Raw genomic sequence first — 15,213 nt, 5'->3', positions numbered from 1 at the left:
GACTAGTAGAAGAATACTTCTGCGCCATCACTGGAAGTGGAAAAAAACAATGTATAGCACAACTGCTGCAAACCGATAGGTGGAGCCGTGACCAATAAGTGTATGTGTATAATAAGTGATGTTACGCTGTTGTTGAACTGAAGTGTAACCAATGTGTCAAGAAATAATAAATGTATTTGAAATGAAAAGGCAATGATAAAGGTGTGCACAAGGTAGCAGTGTAAACCAAACATGCAAATAAACTCTTCAAATAACAAATTCCTTACAATCAAGCAAATAACAAATGATTTGTACAACAAACAAGATGACATATATAACATCAGTGGGTGGTTAGTCAATCAATGCTTATCAAGCTGATCCACACACACTAAATAGTGAAGTGACAAATGTGACAAATAAATAATCTCTAGGGCAGTCTTCTTAGGATAAAGGTGAAAAACAGTGAAGTGTAGTGCTACAGTCTTAACCGTGCAAACTGATAAATATAAACATGTGTCTCTTCATTCCATGCAATGACACCTCTGTGTGAAGTGGCCTCTCACATTACTGCTGTAAGGTAACAGCGTAGGAAAACCAGTGGTTGCAATATCTTCTGGGGGTCTTTAGATAAATGGCTGGTGGTTTGAGAAAATCTTGATTTTTCTCTCAGGCTCTTCCTCTTCTTGTCCCAAGAATCAATGCTGGGTAGTGGACAATGATTCCTCTATAATATAATCTCAGTTAAGCAAGATGGAACACAATAGATCATCCACGAGCGCCAAGCTTGTTCTTACATCACTTCCTGTGTGCCTGTGAGCCAATCCCAATGCGTATCATCACAGTCCTGTGACTTTATCAGTCACGTGACTTCACCCCCGGGTGAAGTCACGTGACTGTAACGCTACACGTTGGGATTGGCTTTCAGGCACACAGGAAGTGATGTAGGACCGAGCTTGTCGCTCGTGGATGATGTATTGTTTCATCTTGCTTAATTGAGATTACATTATAGAGGAATCAAAGTCCACTACCCAGCATTGATTCTTGGGACAACAAGAGGAAGACCCTGAGAGGAAATCAAGATTTTCTCAAACCACCAGCCATTTATATATAGACCCCAGAAGATATTGCAACCACTGGTTTTCCTATGCTGTTACCTTACTGCTGTAAGGTGAGAGGCCACTTCACACAGAGGTGTCATTGCATGGAATGAAAAGACACCCATTTATATTTATCAGTTTGCACGGTTAAGACTGTAGCAATGCACTTCACTGTTTTTCACCTTTATCCTAAGAAGACTGCCTTAGAGACTAGTTATTTGTCACATTTGTCACTTCACTGTTTAGTGTGTGTGGATCAGCTTGATGAGCATCGATTGAATAACCACGCACGTTTCTTATATATGTCATCTTGTTTATTGTAGAAATCATTTGTTATTTGCTTGATTGTAAGGAATTTGTTTTTTGAAGAGTTTATTTGCATGTTATTTTACACTGCCACCTTGTGCACACCTTTATCATTGCCTTTTCATTTCAAGTACTTTTATTATTTTGTGACACATTGGTTTCACTTCAGTTCAACAACAGCACAACATCACTTATTCTACACACATTCTTTTTCTTGTTTGTGCTCAGTAACCACATTTTTCAATTTTTTTCTACAGGAGAATTGTGGCATGTCTGTCTGCAATGGGAAAATCTTTATACTCGGTGGGAGAGGTGAAAATGGAGAAGCAACGGACACCATCCTGTGCTACGATCCAGCGACTAGCATCATTACTGGAGTGGCAGCCATGCCCCGACCTGTTTCTTACCATGGCTGTGTAACAATTCATAGATACAATGAAAAAGCCTTCAAAATGTGAACTTAGAGGAAGAAGGGAGGAAAGGGGCTTGCAAATTACCCTGCATTGAGTAAGACTTTGCATCTGAAAACTGGCCCCATTGTACAGTATAAGGAATCTACCAGTCAAATTGTTTGCAGTCATACTAAGAAATCAAAATGTGCAGAAAAGGGACCAGGAATATATTTGTTCAAAGCTTCTCTGTTCTATTGTCACACATAAGCCAATGATCCTGGATTTCAGCTATTTCTAGACTGGCAAATTGAAATTGGCCCAATTATTCTTAGAATGTGTTAGTTATTGAGGGCTATTAAGCTTCAGCTCACATGGAATTTGTAACAGTTTACTGAGGTGCCGCATACACATTCTGAACTTGGCTTCCAATATTGTGCTAATACATGAAAACTGTGCTTCTCATATACCAATTGTGGAATTCTGTGAGTTGTATAACTGGCTGCCTTTGAATGCTTGTCTAGCACTGGGTGTGATTGTGGTGCAACTGGTATTAGGCAAACATAAGTTTAGAGGGCACAGAAGGCAATTTAACCAACTACATTTTGATCCAGGACTGTTAGCCAATGTGTCTCTGTCACCCAACTCTAAAAATAAGGGAAGACTTGTTGAGCTACCTATGTGATTTTAAAGCCTAATTCACACAGGTAAATAACGATAACTACTTCTGAAGAGGAGCAGCTTGATAGTAGTGTATGTGTGTGTGTATGGTGTGTGCAGAAAGGCTCCTCGTTACTTCTGTACAACTACAAAGGAGGACATACTGTATCTGCCTTAGTTTGCTGCAATGCAGATCTAAACTGTATGTACATGGTACCTCTGTTTATCATATAGGTGAATGAGGGCTGCTGTCCGTGGGTCAAAAGGTAGAGCACTGGGTACCAAGCAGCATCAGGTATGGCTATGTGCCTGCAAAGATGAGACCTCCAACACGTGGAAAACCTCCAGTACATGCAGGTTTTACATGATCAGCACAAGAAATACTTTGCTTTGAAATAAAGATGCAAACATATTGTGGTAGATTCCCTTTGAACTTCTGTAAATAGTAAACATTTCAGCATTTTTATATTTCTGGAAATCTCCAAAATACTTTTTTTCATAGCCAATGGCTTTTATTTATGCCAGCAACAAGGACTGTAATATTTGTAAATTACTTTTCTGAGCATTCTTACATATGTATAACTGTCATTGACTGTTAGGTGTGAATTCTCTTTTTATTTAATATTTTGGAGAGCATGAGAGAAGATTGTGAATTCAGATGACTGGAGATTTAGGAGGGTGTATATATATATATATATATATATATATATATATATATATATATAATTTAATCTTTCCTGCATGCAGAATTTCCTCTGGGATAAAGCATATTTTTGCACAAGTAAATGTTGCAGATGCAGTAATGCACAATTTTCACGGAGCCTTATCAAAGATCACCCTTGGATATCCCTGAAATTGCATTTTATTTTTATGTGTGTGCATGCTCTGTGAGCTGAAGAGCCTAGTTCAAAGAAGGTGTATCTGCTGTTAGCCCATTAGTGAAGAGGACCTACCATCAAGCTTGTTAGTAATGTTCTCAAACAACTCACATCCCAAACGCCTGAGGAACTAGGAAGACAGTTAACCTCTTGCTTTATAAAAAATGACTGTCTCCTCTATCATGTTGATGATTCAATGAATTCCTTAGTATAGATTCATTTTACATAGCTTTAACTTTACTACAGACTCCTAAAAAAAAGTCTCAATAGTACGTGTACAAGTTAAAAAACAGTATATGACTTCATTAGAAACGTGTTTGTGAAATGCTATACATTTTTCTTGTCTCTTTGCTAATATATGGTCATTGGGCTTATAAAGGATGGCCTAAAATGTTATCATTGCCTACCCACCACCTGTCTCCTAAGGCAGCCATAAAGGTATTGTCCCCATCCTCTCTGTATTTTCATATTTGTATTTTTTTTTATTATGTGTGGAAAAAACAAACTCTTTAGATATACTGTCTGTTGACAAAATGATCAAAGCAAGGAAAAACTTACCATGAAACTAAAGAATGTATTGGGAGCTTTAATGTGCATTAGGTTGTTCTCTTGAGTCAAAGTTCATGTTCTTTAGTACTAAACTTAGTCTTTGTGCTCTACTGAGCTGGCAAAGTTCTGTATAAGGTGTTGTTTTAGTCTATGTAAATTAATTAATAGTGCTCATAATAGTCTTCTACCAACTTGGGCCAATTACTGCAGAGCAGCATCAGAATTTCTATGTATTTAGAGGTACAAATAAATAGGTGTGTGTGTGTGTGTGTATATATATATATATATATATATATATATATATTCTGTTTACAGAGGCATAACTAGATCCTTCAGGGCCATTGTGCAAGAAACCATGAAGGCCCCCCCCCCCCCAACACCCCCCCTCTTCCATCCAAGCCCTGGGCTTCCAGTTCTTGGAAGGTGTCCATGGAAGTCCTCCCGGAACCCTGCCTCCCACGTGCCGCCTGAGGTGCGCATCCAGCACGCTCTGTGACACTGCTGATCACAGATCATGATAAAGGGCTAATCACACCCTTTAACATGTGATCAGTTGATTACATGTAAACAGACTTTCCAGTTATCAGCAGTCTTTTCTTCCCATGATGTGTCTGGAAAGGAGAGCCTTTAACCAGCAAGACTGCCAGTACATTTTTTACACTGATAATCAGGGCACTGACCATCAGTGCCCTGATTATTAGTGCAGCCCCATCAGTGCTGCTTATCAGTGCCTATCAGTGCCACCTTTCAGTGCCCATCAGTGCCACTTATTGCCGCCTATCAGTGCTCATCAATGCCGCCTATCAGTGCTCAATGCCCCCTATCAGTGCCCATCAGTGCCACCTATCAGTGCTCATCAATGCCCCCTATCAGTGCCCACCAGTGCCACCTATCAGTGCACATCAATGCTGCCAATCAATGCCCATCAGTGCTGTCTATCAGTGCCACATATCAGTGCTCATCAATGCCCCCTATCAGTGCCACTTATCAGTGCTCATCAATGCCCCCTATCAGTGCCCATTAGTGCCGCCTATCAGTACCCATCAGCAGGACTCTAAACTGAGAGCATCTCTCTCATACAGCTCAGAGCCTGTACTGACAGTCCCCTCCCTCGCACGGACAGGACAGGAGAGAGACAATCTGCTCCTTCTCCTCCCGCCCCTCTTCTGTTGTGCCTTAACCCTCTTGGGCATAGAGTTCACCAGAGCTTCACAGGTTGCCAATGGGGTCCTCCTGCACTCCTCCATGATGACATCACAGAGCTGGTGAATGTTAGAGACTTTGCGCTCCTCCACTTGAGAATGCCCCACAGATGCTCAATAGAGTTTAGGTCTGGAGACATGCTTGGCCAGTCCATCACCTTTACCCTCAGCTTCTTTAGAAAGGCAGTGGTCGTCTTGGAGGTGTATTTTGGATCATTATCATATGGGAATACTGTCCTGCGGCCCGGCCTCCAAAGGGAGGGGATCACGTTCTGCTTTAGTATGTCACAGTACATGTTGGCATTCATGGTTCCCTCAATGAACTGTAGCTCCCCAGTGCCGACATCACTCATGCAGCCCCAGACCATGACACTCCCACCACCGTGCTTGACTGTAGGCAAGACACACTTGTCTTTGTACTCCTCAGCTGGTTGCCGCCACACACGCTTGACACCATCTGAACGAAATAAGTTTATCTTGGTCTCATCAGACCACAGGACATGGTTCTAGTAATCCATGTCCTTAGTCTGCATGTCTTCACAAACTGTTTGTAGGCTTCTTATGCATCATCTTTAGAAGAGGCTTCTTTCTGGGACAACAGTCATGCAGACCAGTTTGATGCAGTGTGTGGCGTATGGTCTGAGCACTGACAGGCTGACTCCCCAACCCTTTCAACCTCTGCAGCAATGCTGGCAGCACTCACACGTCTATTTACCAAAGACAGCCTCTTAATATGACACTGAGCACGTGCACTCAACTTCTTTGGTCGACCGTGGTGAGGTCTGTTCTGAGTGGAACCTGTCCTATTAAACTGCTGTATGGTCTTGACCACCGTGCTGCAGCTCAGTTTCAGCATCTTGGCAATCTTCTTATAGCCTAGGCCATCTTTATGTAGAGCAACAATTCTTTTTTTCAGATCCTCTGAGAGTTCTTTGCCATGAGGTGCCATGTCGAACTTCCAGTGACCAGTATGAGAGAGTGAGAGCAATAACCCCAAATTGAACACACCTGCTCCCCATTCACACCTGAGACCTTGTAACACTAACAAGTCAACACCGGGGAGGGAAAATGGTTAATTGGGCCCAATTTGGACATTTTCACTTAGGGATGTACTCACTTTTGTTGCGAGAGGTTTAGACATTAATGGCTGTGTGTTGAGTTATTTTGAGGGGACAGCAAATTTACACTGTTATACAAGCTGTACACTCACTACTTTACATTGTAGCAAAGTGTAATTTCTTCAGTGTTGTCACATGAAAAGGTATAATAAAATATTTACAAAAATGTGAGGGGTGTACTCACTTTTGTGAGATACTGTATTTTTATCTACTATCATCTAGCAAAATGTCATGATAATAAAACTGCTTCAGCTTCTTGCTTGACAGTAAGTTTATTGTGGAACAAAATAAAGGTATGCACAGGTAAATATAAACTAAACTAAATAAACATAAACTACAGTTTTGTTTGATTATATAACATTTAGCATCCCTTTGCAACAGCTGTCACCATCCTAGCAGAAGATTAAATTATGTGTATCAAGAGTTAAATAAAAAAAACAGATACAAGTTTTTAAATCAAACTGTTAGGGCTTTTTCAGATGGGAGGGTTGGGAGCAGTAAAAACAGCTGGTTGAGCTGCCATTTCACCTCCCCCTGGTCACCCAGCCAAGCTGTCACAATACAGCCATACAGGGCTGTACGCATGCTCCAGCATTTTTAGCCCAGGGTGTAGTGTTTTACAGGAGGTACAGCCTGTCAAACTACCCTACTGTGTTTAATGGGGCCATACCACAAGCAGAACGTCAGGAGGCGGCAGTACTGCCTCCTGAGCACCTTTCAGCTACTGCTCTACCTCTGTCTGAAAAGCAATCCACTCCAGAAAGAAATGTAGCATGTCTAAAAGAGCCCTATCACTTCATATCTACATTTGTACCTCATTGACATTACAAAAGCCAAGACAAAATTATTGACAAACCTCTTGGATTCTAAGGCCTTGTGCACACTGGGCATTAAAAAATTTTGCTTATGCAGACTTGTGTTAATTTTTTTCTTTAGCCAGTAAAAGCAGCTCTGTTAGCCTACTGTATATGTCCATGCACATTTGGGCATTTACAGGCATGGTTGCGGAGGAGCGTTTTCAGGCTGAAAAAACCCCCATCACAAGTGCCTTTTTGAGAGGAGCTTTCGGGCATAAAAGCACTTGATGTGCATAAATGCAACGTTTAGGAGCGTTCAGTGTTTTTAGGTGTACATTGATTATCGAGAAAAATGAGCAGAGGTGAATATTTAGGAAAAAAGCTTATAAAAGCAAATACCCATAAACTTGCATATATGAGCCACTATGAGAATTTTTATGCTGCTTCTTCTGCCAGAGGTTCTGGCATTTTTTTCAACCGCCTAATGTGCATGAACCCTAAAAACGCATATAGTGATAAAACAGAACAAGTAGCAAGATGTTGATAGATGCATGGAGCCCTCTTTATTAGCTACATGTGATTCTATTACCATGTTGGATTACGTAGCTGAATTAGATGCACCGGAGTATAATAAAGTAGCAGCAAAGTCTTTGTTTTTTTAATAGTATAAGCTAGCCTACTTGCCCCGAAGTTGCAGACATTTTAATGTATACCGTTTTGTCACCATCTAGTTGACCACATTATTGACAATACAACATTTTGGTTATGATTTGTCTTTTAGTATACATGGTATATTTGTTAGTTTGATAAATATTTTTATCCTTTTTTTAAATTTTTATGGCGTGTCTACATTTAATGCTAAAAGTGACATCTGTAAATGTATAGAAAAAAAAGTCCTTTTACATAAGTAAAAACATTTTAATCTAAAGAATGACTATATGTTTTAACAAAAAAATGCTTTAGCTTTGTTTTGGTTTTTATACCTATATATAGTGTATTACTCAGAATTACTAATCTAAATTCACCAAGATCTATCTTTTCTATTAGGCCATATCCAGTGTCATTATATTTTTATATATATCTAATTTTAGCCAACATCACCTGAGTTTTCTGTTTTTACTGTGAGCAAGAATGACATACCGAAGGCCCAGATACAAGTCACATGCAAAGTGTGTCTAGGCCTTTGCTAGCAGCTGATTTGTGTAAGCTGAACTTCAGTCAAAAGCAATATTTTTATTTATTTTTTTTTTTTTGTACAACAAAAACAAGTTATCTCCTCTGAAATGTGCCCTATGTGTGTCTGCTGCTTCATTCTGCCTTGCATTCATTTTAAATAACGCACAGCTTTTTTTACAAAAAATTGGGGAGTGCCAAGTGAGCGACCTCCTCTTATATCTGTACTACACCAGGTAGTCTACACCAACGGGGAAGTGTGGCCTAAATACACATAAAAGTTTTAACAAATGCTGCAGCAGCTAGAGATGGGGCACACTTTATTGGAAAAAAATGTATTTTTACTGTGCAAATATACAAAAATCATTTTTGGCCATACTTCAGTTTTAAAACAATGGTGATATTTCCCCTGGAAATAACAGCAACATTGATTTTGTGACTTACTCTAGCCATAAAGAACATTTATGTCACATTCTAATTGTTTCTTGTATTTCACATATGTCCATTTTGCACTAGAATTCATAATTTTGCTGCCAGTTCCATTAGGGTAAACAATTACCGTATTTATCAGCGTATAACACGCACCCCAAGTTTAGGAGGGAATTTTAAGGAAAAAAACTTTTAGGAGGGAAGTTTAAGGAAAAAAAAACTTACATTAAAATGCCCATCAATGCAGCCTTATCAGTGTCCATCTGCAGCCTTGTCAGTGTCAGTGCAGCCTTGCCCCAGTGTCCATTGCAGCCTTGTCAGTGCAGCTTTGTCAGTGTAGCTTTGCCCCAGTGCAGCCTTGTCAGTGCAGCTTTGCCCCAGTGCAGCCTTGTCAGTGCAGCTTTGCCCCAGTGCAGCCTTGTCAGTGCAGCTTTGCCCCAGTGCAGCCTTGCCCCAGTGGTCAGTGCAGCCTTGTCATTTCAGCCTTGCCCCCAGTGTCCATTACAGATTTAAATATGGCGCAGCAGAGTTCGCAGGGACTCGGCGGAGCTGAACAAGCGCCGCCGAGATCACAGTGACTGGGCGGAGCCAAGATACACATAGCCAAGTGTACTCGGGTCTTCTCGGCGCCGCTCACAGTCACACCCAATCCCGCCCTATGATGGACATAACACAGGTCCAATGGTGGGATTGGGCGTGACTGTGAGCAGCGCAGAGAAGAGCCGAGTACACTCGGCTATGTGTATCTCGGCTCTGCCCAGTCACTGTGATCTCAGCGGTGCTCGTTCAGCTCCGCCGAGTCCCTGTGAACTCCGTTGCGCCATTTTTAAATCTACACGCTATGTGTATGTCGGCGGCGATCGCCCCGATCGATCAAAATTAGCGGGGATCGGCGTATAACACGCACCCATGATTTTCCCCTGATTTTAAGGGGAAAAAAGTGCGTGTTATACGCCAATAAATATGGTACTTATAAACCCATATTCTGACGAAACTACAACATTTGAAATAATATTTTGTATAAAGGGGGTGTACACAGTTTTATTTTTATAAAATTATATTACTTTTGCTCATAGACACTGTAATAGAAACAGTATTCTGTAAAATTAGGTTAAATAATAGCAATTACTGCTATTCATACACAGTCTTTCATTTTTAGTGTAAAATCTGAGCTCAATTTGGCATGTCAGTCTATTGTCATGTAAAATTTGCCTGCGGTTGAGATGTGAGAGTAGATGCAAATATTGAAAGTAGAACTAAAGGCAAAACTTTTTTTTTTTGTTTTTCATTTTGGATAGAGTAAGGGAGGGTATATATAACTTCTGTCAGTCTTTTTTTTTTTTTTTGGCATCTATGTTCTTATTCGGAAAACGTTCTTTTACTTCCTGTCCCATAACCAAAACAGGAAATGAGAGAATTCCTGGTTATCCCCACGGTCACCAGAACTAGTGTCCCCATTGGAAGATTTCCCATCTATTCCTGTTCTGAGGACTACCAACATTTTTTATACTCAGGACAAATAGAGAGGGCAAGCCTCTCTAAGGCCTGTTTCACAAGTGCTTCAGCTTGCATAAGAGCAGCGTGAACAGCAAGCTATGACAAAGCATTTGCAGAACTTTCAGCAAGCTTTGTTAAAGCTTTTAAAGTACCATTCAACTTTAGTTTGTAAATGCTGAACACAGATCCTAATGGGAGTGTTGATTGCAACTTAAAGCAAGCTGCTAACAGGCTTCAGCAGGCTTTCAACAAGCTTCGAGAAGTATTAAAGCCTGCTAGCAGCTTGTTTACAGTGGCAATCAGCACTCCCATTAGAATGTATGTTCAGCATTTACAAACTGGAATTGAATGGTACTTTAAGCTTCAACAAAGCTTGCTGAAAGCTCTGCAAATGCTTTGTCAAAGTTTGTTGTTCACACTCCTCTTATACAAGCTAAAGCCCATGTAAAACTGGCCTTACGGGGCACAGACAGCAATAAAAACCTGACATGTAAGAGGTCTTATGTTTATGAGCATTTTGAGGGAAAGGCATTTTTATATTTGTATTCAGTTTAACATTTTGTTTGCACTATTGTTCAAATATTGCGCCTTATATGACATTGCCTTGTTACTTCAATAAAAGGTTTTATATTTCAGTATTTGACAGGTGTTCTAATCCAAAGCTAAAAAAACAAATAAGTACTCCATTTTTATTAAGATGTAGCATGTTTTTAAAAATGTGAGATATTGAGATCATTAACCATAACTAAATAACACTTTTGCCAACTTTTATTTAAATGGAAGAGACGATAATTTGCAGTCTCGTGCCTGACACCATTATGTTCCATTACTGTCTCCCTGCATTATATTATGCTTATGGGGAGCTCAGCTAAAGCAGGAAGTGGAAGCTCCTATTGCTCTCTTTTTTCGATGTTCAAGAGCAGCTCAAATAAAATGATAAAGAAGAGTGGCTTTGGCCACCTTTAGCCTGCATTAAAGTGAAACTCTAGTTTTATACAGTAATAAATATGGGGTTCTTTTACTTTTTAACTGATACAGTAAGACCCCTTTCACACCGAGGGCGTTTTGCAGGCGCTATAGCGTTAAAAATAGTGCTTGCAATCTGCCCTCAAACAGCTGCAGTATTGTCTCCAGTGTGAAAGCCTGAGGGCTTTCACACCGGAGTGCTGCGCTGGCAGGATGGGAAAAAAAGTCTTTCGAGCTTCTTTCGAGCGGTGAAGGAGCGGTGTGTTTACCGCTCCTCCACCGCTGCTCCCTATTGAAATCAATGGGGCAGCGCTGGGATACCACCGGCAAAACGCCGCTATTATGGCGCATTGCGGGCGGTTTTAACTCTTTCTCGGCCGCTGACGGGGGGTAAAAGCTCCCCGCTAGCGTCCCAAATGCGCCGCTAATCCGACAGTAAAACGCCGCTAAAAATAGCGGCGTTTTACCGCCGGCGCTATGGGTGGCCCGGTGTGAAAGGGCTCTAAGTGTTGCTGCATGGGTAAAATAATCTGTGCTGGGAGCATTTAGAAGAGTCAGACCCTTGCTCTCTAAAACAAAGCAGTGGCCTGGCACTACAGCAGTCCAACATCATCACCCCATCCCACCCTGAGCACTGCTCCAATCAAGGTAGTTGCTTGCATTACATTAATAAATAGCAATGGTTCAGTTGGCTGCAGATTGAAATATAGAGGTCATTTTCAATAAAATGAAACTGTTACATGTCTTCTGCAACAAGTATATATTTCCCATTTTTTTGCATTGTATTTTATTCTATATCCAGGAGGAATGGGTTTCTTGGACTGTGGCCCAAAAACAATGCAGTGAAAGAACACTATATTATAGCACGGCACATCTGCCTTAACATGCACAGGTGCCTGCAGCTGAGGATAGGCCATAAGACAATACAGCAATATACATAATATAGCATAGTAACGAATGAATGTCTAAGACAGTCTATGTTTTTTTATTTACTTTATTAGTTACATCTAGAACTCAGCTTGAGAATTTTGAGGAGGAAACACTGTGAACATACATAAGCCGTTCTTTTACTTTTGTACCCAAGGTGCTGAAAATGCATGGGTTTAATGCCTATTATTTGAAGTGATTTCCACACTTTTAGATCAGTGGTGGACAGATGCTGCAGATGTTCTCATTTTAGTACATAATTTAGAGTCTTTTTATCGAGTGTTCAGAAAATATAAAAAGAAAAGAAAGAGTTGTTATACATTTTTGTTTTTAAAGTGATGCCAATTTGACCATAATTTTAGAAGGTCATCTTTTAGAGAAAGTCATCTTATTTTTTAAGATAAAGGCCACCACCTTCCAAAGCCTTATACCACATGTATACAATGTGCTCTATCTGGTCAATCTTTCATCTACTTGGATCCTGTACCAAAATCCAATTTGTATTTGTTTGGTTTACCTCAGTGTGGTTTATCAGTGTCTACATTTTATGGCATGTCCTATAGCTCATCTCCCTTTTTATGTCCCCAACATGCTTACTGATATCATTGACATGTGACTCCCTCTGCTATGCCCAGTGAACAGTTGACAGCCTTTAAGCATCCAATCCCTCCTATTAAATACTACTGGATTTCCATAGTAGTAGAGAACGTGGTTCCTCTTATCCATGTGCGTTCCTTTGCAGTCACACAGGTAGATTTGTGTTCCTCTAAAACACTGTATTAACAAAAAAATAAAAATAAATTATATTGCTCTCAGCCTCCTCCAAATTGCTTTTTTTTTTTCCTTTTTTTTTTTTTGCTGCTGTGATCTGACTTCCTGTTAGAGTAGGGGTCTCCAAACTTTCTAAGCAAGGGGCCAGTTTGCTGTCCTTCAGTCTTTAGTGGGGCCGAACTGTGGCTAGTGAGAGTAGAAAATGCCCTGGCATCAGTGCCCCATCATTGATTTTAATGGGAGGAATAGTATCCCATTGATGGTGTCAGTAGGAGGAATGGTGCCCTATCATTAGTGTCAGTTGGTGGAATTGTGCCCCAAGGGCTGAATAAGGGCAAGCAAAAGGACACATCTGGCCCCTGGGCCACAGTTTGAAGACCATCGTGTTGTAGGATAGCTACGTTAGTCCTATTGTATAAAGGAATGTAGCCATCTCAGGACTATGGACTATGGGATTTGTAGTGTGCATAGAACAGTGCACATAACCACAACTATTGTGCACTACATGTTCCAAACAAATGGAAGTGAGGGGGAAAACAAAGTAAAAAAAGGATTTTTACGAAAAATAGATAATGCAGTGGCTGTGTATGGATTATTTTTAGAAAATAAGTGCATTGTTTAGTGTCACTATAATGGGGCTAAAATTCTATTCATTATAATGTGCCTTCGAGCACAGGTCTGTTGAGAACAAAGGAATATCGAGATTTACATTACAGCATTTCTTTGTGTTGAAAACTACAGGAAAAGTGTATGGTGTGTATGTACAAGTATAACCCTCATTTGGTGTTTTACCTAATCGGGAAGAAGAATTTCTCATGCCTATAGAAAACACAAATGGTTCTTTTGTATGCATGGTGTCTATTATGTACACAATATATTCTATACTGTAAAAGATGTCTGCATCATTAAAGGGAACAGAGTGATAACTGCCGATGTATAAGCATCCATGGATCGCCTTTCTTATTCTGTTATCGAAAATCTGTGCACCAGGTGATCATCCTTTCTGACTGTTAACACAATATACAGAACTCTGAAAGATATTAGGATGGATGTGGTACCCGGTAAGGAGATTGCCACATTACAGAATTATGAGGCACATCTGTGTGTCTTTATATTACTGTAAAATGACGTGATGCTTAAAAATTGCCACTTTATTTCTTTGGGTAAATTTGAATGGTTTATATTGTATTTCTGATATTTTACTGCAAATGTATCATGACTGTTTTACCATTGTTAATGATATTTGATCTTAATAAAGAGATGTCCACAAGCTGAAGAGATCCACTGTTTTATAAACCAAACCAATTACAAGTAGTCTCTAAAAGAAAGAAAATCTAAAATGTTAACAATACTTTAAACATTTCTTTTTGTCTGCCTTTCCATGGCAGCATACAAATGAGGCACCAGAAAAAAGCCATGCCATGTAGGCACCAGGAAAAAGTGTGTTCTCTGCAGTAACCAATCAAGTTTCAACTGTCACTTCTCTAGTAACAGTTGCTATGAGTAACTTTATGACAGGCTGACTTAAAGTGGTTGTAAACCCTTACATATACCCAGTGAAGGAACCACCCACAGGTGATGCATAGAGATTAAATAAATCATTCTACATAAGTTGTACTCGTCTATCTGCAGTCTTCTCTTTTCTACATCTGTTCAAAGTGCTGAACTGATAAGCTTGACTGAGAATTCAGAAAAAAGGGGGACAGAGAGCTGAAGTTTCACTCTGCAGAGCTCAGTGAGGAGAACTCTGAGAGCTGATTGGAGGGAAGAGACACACCCCCCTCCACACAGCACACATTGAACAGAGCTGCGCCGGCCATCCCTCCCCTGTCAGGAAAACTTAGCATCAGTAGTGACTCATGCTGATAGCAGATGAATAAAGCGGCAGACAGAAAAGGCACTTAGTGCTTTTAACCACATGCCGATCGCGCTATAGCCGATCGATGGCTATAGGGCGGTCAGCCAGTTCTGGGAGGGCGTCATATGACGTCCTTCCGTGATTGAGCCCGCTTCGGCGTGCGGGCGGAATACTCTGTGATCACTGTGTCCTTGGGACACAGCTGATTACAGATCAGGCTAAAAGGCCAATCACAGTAGCCCTGTACCACGTGATGAGCTGTGTCCGATCACAGCTGATCACAATGTAAACACAAGCCGGTTATCGCCATTCCTTTTCTCACTCTGACAGCAGGAAGAGAGGAGAGCCAGTAACCAGCTTCTGTGAAAAGGATATCTACACTGATAATCAGGGCACTGATTATCAGTGCCCTGATTATCAGTGCAGCCACAACAGTGCCTATCAGTTGCAATCAGTGCTGCCAATCAGTGCCCATCAGTGTAATCTATTAGTGCCCATCAGTGACACTTATCAGTGCCCTTCAGTGCTGCCTATCAGTGCAGATTCATCAGTGCCGCCTCATTAGTGCAACCTATCAGTGCCCATTAGTGCAGCCAATCAGTGCCCATCAGTGCAGC

General features: G+C 40.6%; 1 protein-coding gene across 2 annotated transcripts in view; it reads left to right on the top strand.

Annotated features, from left to right (window-relative positions):
• The window catches only part of KLHL24 (kelch like family member 24), a 121,367-nt gene extending 113,141 nt beyond the window's left edge, over nt 1-8,226 (top strand). For both annotated transcript variants that reach the window (XM_073625819.1, XM_073625821.1), the window contains one exon: nt 1,640-8,226. In XM_073625819.1, the coding sequence (XP_073481920.1) occupies nt 1,640-1,840 (201 nt within the window). In that variant the 3' untranslated portion in view covers nt 1,841-8,226. The remainder of the gene's footprint in view (nt 1-1,639) is intronic.
• Nucleotides 8,227-15,213: the final 6,987 nt, after the last annotated feature.

Source organism: Aquarana catesbeiana, linkage group LG04 (assembly GCF_042186555.1).
Source record: "Aquarana catesbeiana isolate 2022-GZ linkage group LG04, ASM4218655v1, whole genome shotgun sequence".
In the NCBI taxonomy this organism is placed as follows: domain Eukaryota; kingdom Metazoa; phylum Chordata; class Amphibia; order Anura; family Ranidae; genus Aquarana; species Aquarana catesbeiana.
Note: the sequence above shows the minus strand (reverse complement) of the source record. Positions and strands in the feature narration are given on the sequence as shown.